Source organism: Carya illinoinensis, chromosome 16 (genome assembly GCF_018687715.1).
Source record: "Carya illinoinensis cultivar Pawnee chromosome 16, C.illinoinensisPawnee_v1, whole genome shotgun sequence".
Lineage (NCBI taxonomy): Eukaryota > Viridiplantae > Streptophyta > Magnoliopsida > Fagales > Juglandaceae > Carya > Carya illinoinensis.
Genome location: NC_056767.1, coordinates 21,882,901 through 21,900,175, shown reverse-complemented (window position 1 = coordinate 21,900,175; position 17,275 = coordinate 21,882,901). Strand labels below are relative to the sequence as shown.

Sequence of the window (17,275 nt, the reverse complement as noted above, 5' to 3'; positions counted from 1 at the left end):
TAGAGTATTCAATAAAAAGACTTTGACTGTACAAGAATTTATGCATGTAGTATTTAATGAATCTAATTCTCTACTCTCCAAGAAATCCATTGATGAAGAAATAGGATCTATAAATAACACAGAAAGTCTCAATCTCAACAAAAAGAACACAATAGAGGAAGTCCAACATAGAGATATCAAGAAAATCATCAAAATTTAATACAAAATGCAACCAAATAGTGAAAATTTGTGAAAGATCATCCAATAGAACAAATTCTGGGAGAACCTTCATGAGGTGTAAGCATTTGATCATCTCTTAGAAATATTTGCAATCATACTGCTTTTCTATCTCAGATAGAATCCACAAAGATTGATGAAACACTTCTTGATAAATCTTGGATTCTAGCTATGCGTGAACCGTTGAATCAATTTGAAAAAAATGATCTTTGGACATTTGTTTCTAAACTAAAAAATCATACTATTATTGGAACAAAATGAGTTTTTAGAAATAAGAAAGATGAGTCCGGAGTCATTACTAGAAATAAGGTTTTACTTGTAGCCCAATATTTCAATAAAAAAGAAAGAATTGATTATGATGAGAAATATGCACTAGTCGCAAGATTAGAAACTATTCAAATGCTACTTACATATGCTTGTTATAAAGATTTCAAACCTTTTCAAATGGATATAAAAAGTGTTTTCTTAAATGATTTTATAAATGAATAGGTATATGTTAAGCAACTTACAGGTTTTAAAAATCATATTTCTTCAAATTATGTTTTCAAACTCACAAAAGTATTATATAGACTCAAGCAAGCTCCTAGAGTTTAGTACGAGAGACTCAGTGGTTTCTTGATTGAAAAAAGTTTTTCAAGAGGAAAAATTGACACAACTTTTTTTATTAAACAAGAAAATGATGATATTCTTTTGATTCAGATTTATGTTGATGATGTAATATTTGGTGCTACTAATGAAAATATGTGCCAAGTTTTTGCTAAGATTATGCAGGAAGAATTTGAAATGAGCATGATGGAAGAACTTACATTCTTTCTTGAATTGCAAATCAAGCAAGCAAAAAATGAAATATTCATTAATTAGTCAAAATATATTAAGGAATTACTCAAGAAGTTTGGGATGAAAAGTGCTAAGGAAATCGGAACACCAATGAGCCAATCCACTAAACTTGATAAAGATGAAACCTGTGATGACCCGCTTTTGAGTGTATTTTCGCTGAAATAATTGTTTTTATTTTAATTAATATATCAGTTATTTATTTTAATTTATTTGCGTTTTAAAATTGGTTTTTAATTTATTTGATGTTGTGTTTTATTTCTTTAAGTTGTTTTGTGGTTTTTAATCTTTTTGGCGGTTTAGTTTTGTTTTCCCGGAGTGAGGATTGGATCTCATCCTTTCCCTACAGCTCTTTTCCTTTTTCTCTTCTTTTTCCTTTTTCTTTTTCTCTTTCCTTCTTTCTTTTTTTTCCTTCCTCTTTCTTTTTTCTTTCTTTTCTTTTTTTTTTCTTCTCTTCTCTCTCTTCCCGCTCGAGCCCCCCCGGTGTCTCTCTTCTCTCTCCTCACCCACGCCGGAAACGGTTCCACCCTCGACCCGCCGCCATCCGGCCGCCGTGGTCGACACCACCCCCACCATCCTCTTCGTCTCCCTCCGGCGCACCACCCCTCCGAACCTCAGCCCCATCCGGCTGGCCGTTTGGCCGGAAAACGCCCAACAAAGCCGCACGGTTTTTCCTCCGTTCCGCCGCCGTCGCTCCACCTCCGGCCACCATTTCTTCACCACTTCATCACTGGTCCCTTGCCGTCCTAACCCACCCATTTTCGGCCTCCAACGACCACCGGAACAGCTCCTACGAGCTAGCTTTCCTTTTTGGGAAATCCGGCCTATTTCCGGCGATTCCGCCGCCATCCACGGCCAACCGCCACTTCCAATAGCTTCACAACCATCCCTAGACCATTCCCTATCATTTTCGTGTCCTAGTTTGTCCCTGTTCAAAAGTGGGTTTTTCACAACCCACGCCCACAGTGAATTTTCACTGTGACGTTGCTTTTCCGGCGCCGTTTGCAACGCCGCGTGTTTTCTAAAATCGCCATATAGCGCTGTAAGTATTTTCCAAACCCTATTTTCAGATTTAAATATATATCGCTCATTCAATTTATTTATTGTTGTTGGTTGTTGATTCCGGATTGAGTCCGAGGAGTTTCGGGGGTCGGATGGATGGAGGACGGAGTTGTCTGTTTAATTGTTTTATGTTGTTTGATTATTTTATTATGCATTGTTATGGCATTGCATGATGCATGCACGTGTGTTTTTGTTTAAGTGTGAAAAGCTTGTGTATTGGCGTAAGTGGTCTTACGGGTGCGTGTGTATCATGACCCCAAGTCGGGATGGGGTATTATCCCGGTGGAGCTCCTCTGGTCACTCGGGAGCGGAATAAACTGAGTGATGTCCCCTGAGTTGTCGCTAGACGATGAGAGCGGGGGCTAGGGGTTGCTTGGCTACGAACGCGCCGGGCGCGGAACCGGGCATCGCCTTACGCACCGACTCCGTGGCCCTTCGCTGGTGAGGGCTAGAGGATGCTTGGCTACGCATGCGCGGGGCGCGGAACTGGGCATCGCTTGTTAGGTGTCACACGCTTGGTGGTACTCTACGGTGTGGCACTGGAGCCAGGGTGTGCGGATAACCCCTAGGGGAGGTCATGGTGCATGCGGTTAAAATTGGATAATGGTTTGAGAGGCCAAATGGGACTTTTGGCGTGGTATTGGGCCAAATGGACTTTTGGCGAGATATTGGGCCAAATGTGACTTTTGGCGTGTTAGTTAAAAAGGTTGTGTGTTTTTGGGCCAAATGAGTTTTTGGCGTGTGTGGAAAACTTGTGTTTTATGGGCTTTGTGCATTGGGCATGTTTCATGCATCTTGTTTGAGTTTTATGTGTTTTTATCTGGTAGTGTTTGGGTTTTACTTACCTGCGGTACCATTCTTGGTTCCGTAGCTTTTGGTGCAGAGTTAGAGGACGAAGAGGAGGAGGCTGAGCCCGAGGATGCGGCTCCGCCGGGTTGCTGATGCTATGTTTTATATTTGTTTAAATCTGTATTTGTGTTTTTGTAATATTTTATCTATGTACGTTTTAAACAGCTTGTATTACGTTAAGAAAAATTCTGGTACTTAGTTATGACTTTCGTTATCCGCTGCGTGTTCTTTCGTGCACATTTGTTGCCTTTGCACACACTCGGCACCCGTCGATAGGATGGTGACCCGGGTTGTCACCATCCGGACGTCTCGATTTCCTCGTGTTCGGGCGTGGGGATTTGGGGGCGTCACAAAACTGATAAACCAGTTGACTCGAAAGTATATCAAGGTATGATTGGTAACTTATTATACTTGACAACCAGTAGACCAGATATTATATTTAGCATATGCTTATGTGCACGCTTTCAATCATCTACAAAAGAATCTCATTTGATTACAGTTAAGCACATTTTTAGACATCTTAGTGGTACAAGTAACTTTGGGTTATGGTACCCTAAACACACATTTTTTGATCTAATCAACTACATAGATGCAGATTATGCTGATTGCAAAATTGATCGAAAAAGTAATAATGGAGATAGGGGTGTAAATCGATGAGTCGGCGTCGATTTCAGCACTAAACCAAAACCCCTCCGACGTGGGAAAACGTTGCTTACAACCGGTCGAAACCGATCGACTGGGGGAGAGAAAACCGATTCCATCGATCTCGACTAGCATCGACGCAGTCTTCGGTCTGCCGTTGGCATCGTCTGGGATAGAGGAGTAGTGTCTGCGACTCTGCCATGGGTGTGCGATGAAGCTTTGGTAGAGGAAATAGACAAAACCCTAGAGCTTAAAGAAGAAGACGACGAAGAAGGAAGGGATGCGAGTTGGTTTAATGCTATTTTTGAACGAGGTTGTCAAACAGTGCCGTTCCACTAAATTTTTTGCTCAGTGAAGGGTCTTAAACGACGCCATTTCACTCATTAAAATGAAATGGCGTTGTTTCTTTATAGGTAGAAAACCAAAAAAAAGGTTACCGCTGATGTCGGTCGGTTTAGCGATTTTCCCTAGGGTCGAACCACGAACCGAATCGGCCGACGTCGGCTCCTATATATTTAGCTCAACTGACGACCGGTTCTTCACCGGTTTTGGCCGGTTCCGGCCTCTGGCGGTCTGTCTCGGTTGGTGTAGGCTGGTTTTTCAGTTTGGTGTACAGCCCTAATCGGAGGATGTCATTTTTTAGGTCATGCATTAGTTTTCTGATTTAGTAAAAGGTAAAATTCTGTTGCATTATTTACTGCTGAGGCAGAATATAGTGCTGTGGGTAATTGTTGTGCTCAAGTTCTTTACATGAAGCAATAACTTGAAGATTTTACATTAATGTATAATCACATTCCAATCAGTCGATATAGGCTGGTTTTTCAGTTTGGTGTACAACCCTAAGTGGAGCATGTCATTTTTTAGATCATGAATTAGTTTCATGGTTTAGTAAAAAGTAAAATTTTGTTGCATTATCTACTGCTGATGCAGAATATGGTGCTGCGGGTAATTATTGTGCTCGAGTTCTTTACATGAAGCAATAACTTGAAGATTTTAAATTAATGTATAATCACATTCCAATCAAATCTGATAATACAAGTGTTATAAATCTTTCAAATAACTCAATATAACATTCTAGAACTAAGCATATTGAAATAAGATATCATTTTATTCGAGGTCATGTGCAGAAGACGATATAGTACTAGAGTTCACAAACATACACGATCAGTTGGCAGATATTTTCACAAAACTTTTGCCAGAAGATATATTATGTATGATTAGAAGAGAAATAGATATGATGCATGCTATGAATATCTTTTCAAAAATAGACCATAGTCAATAAAAATAGAGAGATAATTTTTATAAATACTTTTACATAAATTTGAGGTTCTTAGCCTCATATTTGAGACGCTCATTCTCTTCATACAATATCATGCCATCCCTATTCATACGAATTGGCAAGTGGAATTAAGAATCTAATAGAGATTTCAACTGTTTATTTTTCTACCAAAGGATTCATTCCCTTATGTGAGATTCTTGAACAATTCGCTGAAGTACAATAATTTGTTCTTTAAGGTTTTCAACTTTATAGTTTTTGACCTGTATCCACTGAAAAAAGCAACAATAGAACATGAATAGCGAGTCCCGAGACTCACCAAGTCATAGATAGCATCGGAGTCTGACTTGTTAGTCAAATTATTATTTTCTTACTGCAACATGGCACCAATGGGAGCTGCAGAATGGACATGAGGTTGAGGTGTAAAATATATCATGGATGGATTTAAAAAAATGTTAGAAAAATGAGTCATTGAGAGAAGAATTGAAAACTTAAAACGAGAATGTTGAAGTAATGTAGATAAGTTATAGAGATGAGAATAAGATTTGATGCGAATTTTATGAACTTTAAGACTGATTTTATATGGTATTAGATGCAAATTTCCAGCTACACTTGTTGGGTCACGGAAAACTCCAATTTTTCAACTATATAGAATTTCTACTAACACACAATTTTCTTCAGTCCATTTACTTGCTGCGAATCCTTTTTAATTATGACAAAGATATAAGTTTTAGATTATAATATTAACATTGTTTGAATTACTAAATTTGTTATATATGCTTAAAATTATATTTATACTTTTGCTTGAAAAACTAACGCACATTTTCAGAGGAGTTTAAGTATTAATACATGTTTCAGATTCTATCAAGTATTTGTCATTATCAAAAAGAGGAAGATTGTTGAAGTCAAGGTTTCAAGTTTCGTATAATTATATATCTACATATGGATTTTTATGATAATAAATGAATTCAAAAAATAAAGAAGTCTCAAACTCAAGTTGTCTACACAATGGAGTTAAGCCCATCAAAGAACTAAGCATGAGCAAGAAGAGAACAAGTTCATATTAAAACTCATAGAGTAATTTTGTAAATCTCTTAAAAATTCAAAATTAGAATTAAGGCTAAAAATTAATATTTTATTATAAAGCATTAAAATACATTTTCCACATGTGCATGAATATTTTGAAAATATTAAAGATAATTGATTGTCATCTTTCACATGTGCATGCTTTATTTGAATATTTTCGAAAGTGATTGATGCTATTTTTTACTTATGCAAAAGGTAGATGATTTTGTTTGAAAATTTTAAAAAGTAAATAGTACTCATTTTGTCATATGCGAAAAGTAAAAGATTAGGTTTAAAATTTTTGAAAAATGAATGATATTGTCTTTGGCAAATGAAAAAGAATAAATTTTTATTCAATTTTTTTTGAAAAAATGAATGATGTTATTTTTGACAATTGAAAAAGAAGAAGTATTAATTTAAATTTTTTGAAAAAATAAATGTTGTAGTCTTTGATATGTGAATCTTTTTAAATTTGAATATGAAATCTCATATACCTATAAATAGATCATTTGAGAGATTCAAATTATCAACACCAAAATTATACAACATTCATTCAAAACTTTCATTCTCTCTTCACTAAACATTGAACCTTAACCCTTGTTCATTTTGAGAGAGATATAGTTTGCGCTGTATTGTTCTTATTTCATTCATTGACGAGTGTTTTCTGATAACCTACCCACTATCAGCTCTTCTATCAGTAAAATGGTGTGTATAACCCTTGTACTTGTAGAAAGTATTCTACACAGGGAATAATTGAATCACCACGTGTAAGGTGATTACAAGTGTAGAGGGTGTTTTACACGGATCATCTGTAGCGGTATTGTTCAAAGGTGTAATAGATTTTTATCTCCACCTGAAGGAGGTTGAATAGTAAATTTGAAAATTCTCAAGGGGTAGCTTGAGGCGAGGACATAGACAATGGAGTCGAACCTCGTTAATATACTAAGTTTGCTTCTCTCTTACTCTTACTCTTTATGTTTGTTGCTGTTTCATATTTTATTTTTATTTTATATTGTGTATTTGATTTATAATTGTTAATTTTTAAATACAACTCAATTTACCTCCCTCTTGTGTTAGTCATCTGGGTAACAATGAACAATCAGGTGAGATTTTTAATACTTATCCATTTGATATGCGGCACATGGATGAGGATACTGAGTGGGATGACACTAATGAGTGAGATGAGATGGAGGAGATGTTGGGTGCCATTGAAGCTAGGATGTTTATGTATGAAGTTGACGATGATGTCTTAAGTGGCTGAGGGAGTGAATCGGAGAACTTCTCTGCAATATGGGAAGATACAAAGCGCAAGCTTTATCATGGCTGCACAAAACACAACAAAATGTCATTTATTGTGCAATTGTTTCACATCAAGTCATTGTATAGGATGTCGACGAGGGCAATAAACATGGTATTGGACTTATTTAACGAGGTGTTCTAGATTTCTATTATATAATTATTTACATTTATATCTGTTCTATATTATAAATATATTATAATTAACATTCTTAATTAATTTTGTGCCACTTAAGTTCTATAAATGCACAAAATAGAACCGCTTTAACTATCAACCATCGTGGCGGTTCAAGGTCATTCCAATGTCTTGGTGATAAAAAAGTAATTAATAACTTATAGAAATTCAGTCCTTTTTCTCATATTCTTTTATTTAAGTACTAACATTATTTTTTAAAATTGTTAATGTGATTTTGTTAGAAATGTGATGATCTTGAAAATTTCTCCTTTATTTATGTCTATGCTATTATTCACACTGATGAGCATAGTGAGTGAATTGATCATGTTGCTAAATATAATTATGTAAGCGATTTTAATTTTTTTAATAAATTATGCAATATGTGAATAATTTATTTTTGACTTGTATTTCTTTTAATATATTACTTATTGTGTGTTTTTTTTTTTCTAATTGCAAGAAAAAATTATTGAGATATATTCAGCTTCCAAGGAATCATCTTGTAGTGATATGGACATATTCACGCAAGTGCTCAGGACCAAGTCTAGTTTGGTAAAAAAGTCTGGAACGTTCTTTCAAGCATGTCGGTTTATCTTCACGACTTCGACTTTATAAGTTAATAATCTTACTAAAGATTTAAATACATCATGTCAAGAAATTGAGTATATGAAGTTGAGACAGCAGGAGTTAGAGTTTTTCTTGGAGCGACAGTTTGATTTAAAATGCGTTTACATGAGCAACAGAGAGATCAGGAGGAAATAATACACATTGAAGTCTAAGAACAAATGCAAAGGGATGATGTTGGTTTAGATGGAGTGTGTTATGTCACTGCAGCAGGATCGCAGTAGCTGAGGAAAGAAAAAGAAATAAATTTAATATTATCATTGTTCAAATTTTTATTTTCTAATTTTACAAATTTATAAGACATTATTAATTGTTAAATTTATTGTGTAATATAATACGATTTGTATACTTTTTAATTAATTTTTATGAAATTAGTATTTCTCCTCAGAATGCTCGAATCAAATATAGGTCATAAACATTCGAACATTGCTCCACAATCGAACTAACGTTCGAACATAATGCCAACAAAAACCAACAAAACGTCCGAACGTAAACCGATATGTTTGAAAGTAAAAACTGCTGAACGTTTGAATGATTACAATGGAACGTTCGAATGTCAACACAAAATTTGAATGTTAAATGGCTTACGTTTGAATGCATAATCATTGACATCCAAATCCAACATTCAAACATCATTGAGGAAATGTTCAGACTTTGTTACGTTCGAACGTATATGTCAAATGTTCAAAACAAAAACAACGAATGTCAGATTCTTTTAGTTCGAATGTTAATCGGTCATGTTAACATTTGAACATTTATTTTTATGTTTGAATGTACTTTTCTGTAATGGAATTTAATTGTCACAAAAAATCACGTTCGAATGTCAAATCTCATTGAAGAAATCCAATGGTCACAATTTTTTTTTTTTTTTTTTGTGATAGTTGAATAGTAAATCGTCACGAATTACTTTCTGTGACATCTTTTAGGTGACGGTTGTGGTAATGGTTTCTAACCGTCACAGAATTTTGTGATGGTTTGCTCATTTTAGGTGACGGTTTTGTTCATCACAAAAAGTAAATTTTGTTGTAGTGAAAATATATATTATCATTAGGAAGATATATATCATGATTTTGAAGATGAAAAATGATATTTACAGTCTTAATATGTCCAAGTTTTAAGACTACATGCAAATAAATACATGATCCTAAAAAAATGATTGTAAAACAATAATTATTTGGTCTCTTCCTAATAGTAGTGAGAAATAAATAGTTGGTCCTGAGAAAATGTTACAAGAAATTTGAAAAAATATGAGTTAAAAAATAAAGAAAGAATAAAATATAGAAAATGTATTTTTTTTAATAAAATAAAAGAGAGTAAGATATAGCACGTTTTAAATTTTAATAATAAAATTTATCAATATATATATATATATATATATATATATATATATATATATATATAAAATGTGGTTTACTATTATAATTTTGCAAAACTTGAGCCTCAACCTTGTTTGGTTATATGGTGAGATGATATGGGATGAAAAATTTATGAAGATTAGTGGGATAGTTTGTTAATAGTAATAAAATAGTTTAAATTAAGATATTTTATGGCGTTTTGAAAAATGAGAAAGAACAAAGTTGAATATATTATGAGCACTTTGTTTTCGGTATTGCTTGTCTGGTGGAGGACATTTGATCTCTTGCCTAGGATTTGAGCACTTTTCTTCATGTAGTGCTTGTTTGGTTACCTTGGTGAGCACTTTGATTACATTCGTGTTCTCCCTGTTGCTCCCTGGGCTGAGAAAGCAACTGGCAACAGAGAGAGAAAAGAGGGCTGGTGCCGTGACTTTTAGCCGTGCGTGGCGGATAACGACTGGTCGGATGGCCCTGAAAATTGGTGGGGGTGATCATCGGTGGGAGGGAAAGATTTTGGTGGGGGTGGTGTACTACACGGCGGCCGGACGGTGGCGGTCTGGGTTGGTCAACGGGCGGCGACGGGAAGGGGAGAAAAGGAAGCAGCGCGTGCACGGGGAGAAGAGAAAAAGAAGAAGAAAAAGAAAGAAAGAAGAAGGAAAGAAAAGGGAAAAGGAAAAAGGAAAAAGGAAAAAAGAAAAAAAGAGAAAAGAAAAGAAATGAGGTCTCCAATCCTCACTCCGGAATCTAAAAACTGATTCGTCGAAAACGATTTTAAAACCGTAAAACGACTAAAATAAATTAAACACCACATCAAATAAAATAAAACCAATTTAAAATACAATAATTTAAAATAAAAGAACTAATATATTAATTAAATTAAAAACACTCTTTCAGTGAAAATATACGTAAAAACGGGGTCATCACAAAATTTATCAATATATATATATATATATATATATATATATAAAATGTGGTTTACTGTTATAATTTTGCAAAACTTGAGCCTCAACCTTGTTTGGTTATATAGGTGAGATGATATGGGATGAAAAATTTATGAATATTAGTGAAATAGTTTGTTAATAGTAATAAAATAGTTTGAATTAAGATATTTTATGGGATTTTGAAAAATGAGAGAGAAAAAAGTTGAATATATTATGAGCACTTTGTTTTCAGTATTGCTTGTCTGGTGGAGGACATTTTATCTCTCGCCTAGGATTTGAGCACTGTTCTTCCTGTAGTGCTTGTTTGGTTACCTTGGTGAGCACTTTGATTACATTCGTGTTCTCCCTGTTGCTCACCTACGATATGAGCCATTTTCATTTCCTTTCTGTTTACATAAGTGATGAGTATGTAACTTCTGTGGTGCTTGCTTCAACGTGAGCAATTAGACCCCATGCTGCTTGCCAAGTGGCAAGCACTTCATCTCTCATAGTGCTCGCTTAGAGAGTGAGCCCTTGCCTCTCGTCGTGTTTGCCCAAGGTCTAGCACTTTGCCCATGTGGTGCTTGGCTAGTTATCTTGGCGAACCCTTTAGTTATCTTGATGCTCTCTATGGTGCTCATCTGGGTTATGAATATTTTACAACCCATTAGGGGTGAGATTCGGCCGGTCCGGACCAGAGAAACTGACGAAATCGATCATTTTTGGATCAGACTAGACTCGCCTGGTCCAAATTATATAAGACGGAATGCATTTGGTCCGGTTCCTAGTCCAAGAGTTTTTCACCCCAGACTAGACCAAATGAAAATTAAAATATATATATATATATATTTTATTATTTATATATACGATTTATATAAATAATTGTATATAATTAATTATTAATATATCACAATATTACATAAGTATTATATTCTTTGATGTATAACTATAATATATAGTAGTAGTATATATTAATATATTATCATATTATAAGAGTTATAGCATAAATTATAACATATGTATAAAGTTATAAGAGTATTAGTATAGTTAACTTAATACGTTAGTATTGAATCACTATAACTACATAAAGTATTATTTAATATAGTATTATTAATTTATCACTAACATATAGTATATTAGTAATGCTACTAGCATAGTTATTAGTTATAGTATTGGTACTAAGTCTATAACCATATATATTTAGATCAATGTATTATTATATTCTTTAATGTATAACTATAATATATAATACTAGTATATATTAATAATAGTACAATTTATTATATAATTTTCATTTAATAAGTCACTTAATTTTAATTTATTATTTTAAATAAAAATTTTTTATTAATTGATTTAAAAAAAAGGTTGGACCAACCGGACTGAACTGTCCCAAATAGGACCGGACATGCCCGATCCTTAGGCTGTTCGGTCTAGTTTAGGGTGGGAAAAGCTTGGACAGAATAAGAGTGGAACTATGATTTGGTCTCTAGGGGGCAATCGACAAAGTGTGCAGTATGTGTGAGCATAAGTAATATGTACTTTTTGCACGTGACTATATAAAAAAATAATCATATATCATAAAATTATACAATTTTTCTCAACTTACTCATATTTTTCTAAGCTTTGAAAATAAATTCATAGATTAAGAATAAACCTAAAAAAGTATCTAATAATATAAAAGTCGTTAAATTTTTATTGTATAATTATATTACTATTGATAAGTGAACAAAAAAACCCACGTGAATAACTAATAAATTCTTTACATACTCTCTCTATCTCTCTAGAAATGTCTCATCAATCATCTAACTAGATAAATTTGCTGCCTCCCATATGCAAGAATCTTCCAAATTTGTTTTAACTATTAGATAAATTCTATTGAAACTTCTAGCTAGTTAACTGATTAATATGTGGTTAAGAACATCTCAAAGGTTGTAAAAAATGATTATATACAGGTAATAGGCAAGAAATTCAATGAAGTCAAGAATGACCCAAAGGAGAAAAAAAAAAAAAAACCATCTAACTATATTTGTAAGCTCAGAAAGACAAGAAAAACTTATATGATATTTTTGATATAAAACTAAACAAATTGCACAATGCACAATAAAGGCAAATAAAGAGAGATAGATATGTCAAATCAAGACTATTATGTTAATGTACTTAAAGATTTTTGAGTGACATACTGTGTATTTGAGTGTTGGGGGGGGGGGGGAATCTTAAATATTTTAAGAATATTTACCTTTAAAATTATAATTATATAATATATAAGACTAATTTTTAAAATTTAAATTTTTGGGGTGCTACCCTACAACATAGTTCCGCCCCTGCTAACCCGAGTATTGAGCATTGTCTCTATGTACCTTGCTCACCAAGGTGTTGAGCACTTTGCATCTCACAATTCTTGTCTAGGGTGACGAGCACTTTGGTTCCTTTTGGTGCTCTCCATGTTGCTCGCCCAGGGCGATCACTTTCCCTCCCCACCCTACACGCCGAGGTGATGACTAGCTCTTTGCCTCCCTTGGTCCACATCGAGATAGCGAACATTTTGTTCTCCATTATAATCGGCTAGGAGATGAGCTCTTTCCCTCTTCATGATGCTTATGGAGCTGGCCGTGAGCATCACGCTCCTTGGTCCTTCACGATGGCGAGCATTTTGGCGCCCGTGAGGTAATCAAGTACGTGCATTGTACATACGATACTCAGCAAGTACTATACTATTAGCCAGATCTTGCAAGCGAACAAAATTTTATTAAAACATATTGATAATTGAAGAAGGTTCCCTAAATATTAGTTATCCTTTAGTTGCTATAAAGAAAAAGCATAGTCTCTCGAATATTAAGAATATAAAACAAATAATTAATTCTACATTTTTCTCTTCCCATTACTTTAGTCTTTTAGAATAAATAATAATTTCAAATGCTATCAGGTAAGTAAAGGTCCTGAGTTAAGATTTTGACAACACTTACTCAATTTAAATCAAATATTCTACGTACGTCTCGAGCCCACTTATTAAGTAGGCGAGTAGCGAAAACGTTTCCATCCCCTTCAACTCCCTTCCTAATTAGCATGATAATTAGTTTCACATGAGATGGATTGAGGATGGATATGATCTGAGAACTATTTTCTAGATTGAATTGCCCAAAAAAGATGAAATTTAAAAAATAAAAAGCTGACGCACGTTTGTTATAAAATACTTCATATGACACTAATTACCAATTAAAACGAGAGAAGGGCTGCTTCTTCCCAGCTAGTTTATCCATTATATATATGCTTTAAACATCCATTGACGTTCTTCCCCTTTCTTTTTTGGTACTTGCTTCATATGTGTGTAGGCTGATCAGTCTACACCTAGTTCTTGATCATCAAGCATATACTATTGTAAACAGAAAGGAAATTGAAAGGTAAAAACAATTTGATTAACGTTGCTGACAAAACGAGAAAGAAACAATAAATATATATTGTACGTGATCAGTAATTGTTCTTAACAGTTTAAAGTACTTATATATAGTACTTTTCCATGATCATGAGAAGTACTTAAAGTTTTAAACTAGAAGGCATAGAATCTCAACCAAATATCTAACTGGATTATGCTGCTGATCATCAAAGATCATAAAGATGTCTGCCATACAGCTTAGAACAGAAAATTCATGAGGGTTTTACTTGGAAAACTTCAAGATGTCAGTCTCACAACCAAGGTATTGAAATGGGAATTTCTGACTAGTACTTGAGGTACTACCCACGTGATCAGGAACTTGATGAGATGAAGAGTTGCATTTGCTTTGAGGGTGCTGATGATCCATGCTCTGATGATGAGAAGCAAGGAGCTTGTCCAAGAATGACCAGTCGCCATTAAACCTCTCCTGCTGCATAAAGCCGGCACAGCCACCTGCTGTTAGCCTTAACAAGTTTTGAGAACACTGGATGTCCATGGTGTTCAGAGAGGCGGGAGATATAAAGGAAGGCTGAGCAAAAGCTGACTCTGGGCTGAACAACTGTGGAAGATGCATTGGTCCATCAAATTTATAGTCATATAGTGGTTGAAGATGGGTTTGTTTTGGCTCTAGTAGTACTGGGGCAGAACCACTTGCCTTCATTTGAGTGAAATGTTCAGCTTCTTGAGCACTTTCTGGCTGGAAAACTCGACAGTGATTCTTCTTCTTGAAAACTCTGCAGACAACCCAGCCATCTTCCTGATAGAAGTGAGATGTTATATTATTTTCATTTCACAGATAGAGGGTTTGTCAGATTCGAACTCTTTTTATTGTAAAACTAGATCTAATATACGATACGTATAAATAATTACCTGAACCTGGGAATTTTCATCATCAAGGCGGTATTCATGCATGATCCAGTCAGTCTTTTGGCCGTGGGGAGCACGACCTGTGTAGAACACAAGGGTTTTCCTCATGCCAATGCTTCTGGCATTGCTGAGATGGATGGCTTTGTCCCTCCCCGTTGCCTTCCAGAACCCAGCTGTGGTTGCCCGATTTGTTCGAGTTCCAGTTGGATATTTCTTGTCCTTGTGGCTGAAAAAATACCACTCATTCTGCGGCCCTGATCCAATTCTACACTTCTCTGCATGTCAATAACCAAAACTATTTGAAATTAGAACAGTACATATAATTAGGGACTGCGAATCAATATTTTTCTGTGCTCGATCAAGAACTTATTCTTCTGTTAAATGATCGTATGTGTCAGTTTTTTAGAGCCGGGAAGGATTCAAAAGAAAAGCTGGGATAAAATGTTCTTTCTAAGATATGTATCTGAACTATATATATAAATATATATAGATATATATAAACAGTGATCTTCCTTCCTTTGCCAACCCTAGTCAACCCTAAAAAGTTTTCTTCAAGAGGCTTGTCTCCTGTGGTGACAACGTGATGAAGGCTGACAGTAGGTGGGGTAGAAGGTGTGATGGGGTTGACATGGCTGAGATGTTTGAGTCAGCAGCCATAGGATCGAGAAAGACGTGAGTCAGAGGAATTCTCTGATACCATAAAGAATTAAATCTGGAGAAATCAACTCTACCATTCTGTAGAGTGATGGCCGTGTATTGTAATATATAATAGTTTGTTACAAGAGTTTGATAAGATAAATATGAAAGATCAACCTGTTACACAAGCCTAGGATAAGGTTAAGATGATAAGGCTGGTGGTGATGGGCAGCCGATGGAACCTGAGCGTTCAATAAGGCGCAAGTGAAAATCATGAAGTCAATAAATACCAATATCCTACATATGCGTTTCTGACTTTTACAACGTACGTACTTTGCCGAACTCAACACTCAAAACATATGCCGATCAACCATGGTCGTAGTTACATATAATATATTTGTGTGACGACAAACTATATGTATGTCCGGATCGAGAATACATGAAGTTATTAATGGTGGAGGATTGGAGGAAGAAATGATGATCAATCAAACCTTTGAGGTCCCAAGGCTCGAGTTTGTTGAGATCTACTTCCCTGATAACATCAAGATCGATGGCTTCGTATGAGACCTTCTTCCTTAGATAATAGTAGAGAAGCTCCTCATCTGTTGGGTGGAATCGGAATCCTGGGGGAACACTCAATTGTCCATTTCCTGGCATCATTTTTTGATCTTTATGAGGCCTGACAAAAAAAAACAAACATGGCATAACATGATGAAAACAAACTAGTTTAGAACAGGAAAATAAACGGATCATCAGAATAATTTAATTATGAATATATAAGATGATATTTCTGGAAGATCTTTGCAAAGGTATATAATGTCCCAAGTGCTTAAAAGATCAATATGCTCTATTGGTTCTCCAATAGAATGATTAAGATTCATAAACGCCAGAAACAGGAAAATCTCAACACCCAGATCATCAGCACTTATTTCCCGGAAGGTAGTCTTCTGGACGTGGATCGAACCGGAACATGCAATTTTCACTTCAAACTTTTTAGGTTGAAGGAGGAATGATTCTAAAAACAATGTTTTCTGTGATGAACAAGGATCGAGATGAACTGAACACCCCCAGTACCCCACAGAGAAGGAAATGGAAATATAATTTGGAAGGAAGATTTGTTATATATACACACCGTCTGTATAAAAAGTTCAAAATATGACAGATTTGTCCAAAAAAGAAAAAAGAAGAAGGAAAACAGTTGGGAACTTGGGTGAGACGAGGGAGCTAGGAAAGTTCGCAAAGAAAAGCTCTTTGTTGATAGGATCGATCTTGATATAACTCTTTCGGTAGTGCTACTCATGCAGCTCATGATTCAAATAACCGTATAGGATCTTTATATCAAGTCGTAAACACGAGAGGAAAATGAGCCGTAAAGAATAAAAAGCAAACCTCAGCCGTCTTAAAGCTTTGATCCCTTCTGTGATAAAAGGAAGAAAAGATCACAACGGCCGGCCACACCTGAAATCTAAGCACTAAGCAGACAGCGGTGGTTTGAGTTGCATATTACTTGGCTTCAACGGCACGACGTGAGAGAGAGAGAGAGAGAGAGAGAGAGAGAGAGAGAGAGAGAGAGAGAGAGAGAGAGAGAGAGAGAGAGAGATGTGTGGATCAGTGCAAAGCGTTAGGACTGACTAAAAGCCGATCGAGCATGGGCACAGAAATAAAGGAAAAATATATTAAAATTCATTAGAAAGTAAAAGTATTGCAGGAAAGTCCGACTGTTTGTTGTTCCTGTTCTCACAAGATCATGAGTAAATATGCATATGATCGAAGTCATGTCATCTTTCGGAATTATCTCGCAATAAGAGAAGAAGAGGGAAATTATGTCCGTTGAATAGGAGACCTCATCCCAAAAATCGCCTCATGAGGATGAAGAAAATGTGCTTAACTGTCAATTAATCATTGAACCCGGCCATCTCTTTGTTTGTGTTATAATTAAATAAATGTTTTATTTTCTGTCTTTCTCAGTGTAATCTATCTGGATTCGACTATGTATGTATCACACAAAGTCAGAGTCAAAGAAGGAATATT

At 35.2% G+C, this 17,275-nt stretch overlaps 1 protein-coding gene across 3 annotated transcripts; it reads right to left on the bottom strand.

The window, feature by feature from the left end:
* Positions 1-13,745: 13,745 nt before the first annotated feature.
* LOC122298701 (protein SOMBRERO-like) lies at positions 13,746-17,017 on the bottom strand. Of its 3 annotated transcripts, none has more exons than XM_043108568.1 (4): positions 16,634-17,017; positions 15,736-15,923; positions 14,612-14,883; positions 13,746-14,498 (listed from the first exon to the last, which is right to left on the bottom strand). In XM_043108568.1, exons 2-4 carry the CDS (start codon positions 15,902-15,904, stop codon positions 13,965-13,967), a joined length of 975 nt encoding a protein of 324 aa, XP_042964502.1. In that variant the 5' UTR covers positions 15,905-15,923; positions 16,634-17,017; the 3' UTR covers positions 13,746-13,964. The 3 variants fall into 3 exon arrangements, with proteins under 3 accessions (XP_042964502.1, XP_042964503.1, XP_042964501.1); XM_043108569.1 differs by lacking the exon at positions 16,634-17,017 and having other exon boundaries at positions 13,746-14,300; positions 14,397-14,498; positions 15,736-16,627; XM_043108567.1 differs by lacking the exon at positions 16,634-17,017 and having other exon boundaries at positions 15,736-16,627.
* Positions 17,018-17,275: the final 258 nt, after the last annotated feature.

Coding starts and splice junctions, on each gene's coding strand:
- LOC122298701 (XM_043108567.1), bottom strand. CDS start 15,997: ATGATCCGTTTATTTTCCTGTTCTAAACTAGTTTGTTTTCATCATGTT. Junction 14,884..15,735: donor CGAGCCTTGGGACCTCAAAG/GTTTGATTGATC, acceptor ATTGACATGCAG/AGAAGTGTAGAATTGGATCA. Junction 14,499..14,611: donor ATGAAAATTCCCAGGTTCAG/GTAATTATTTAT, acceptor CACTTCTATCAG/GAAGATGGCTGGGTTGTCTG.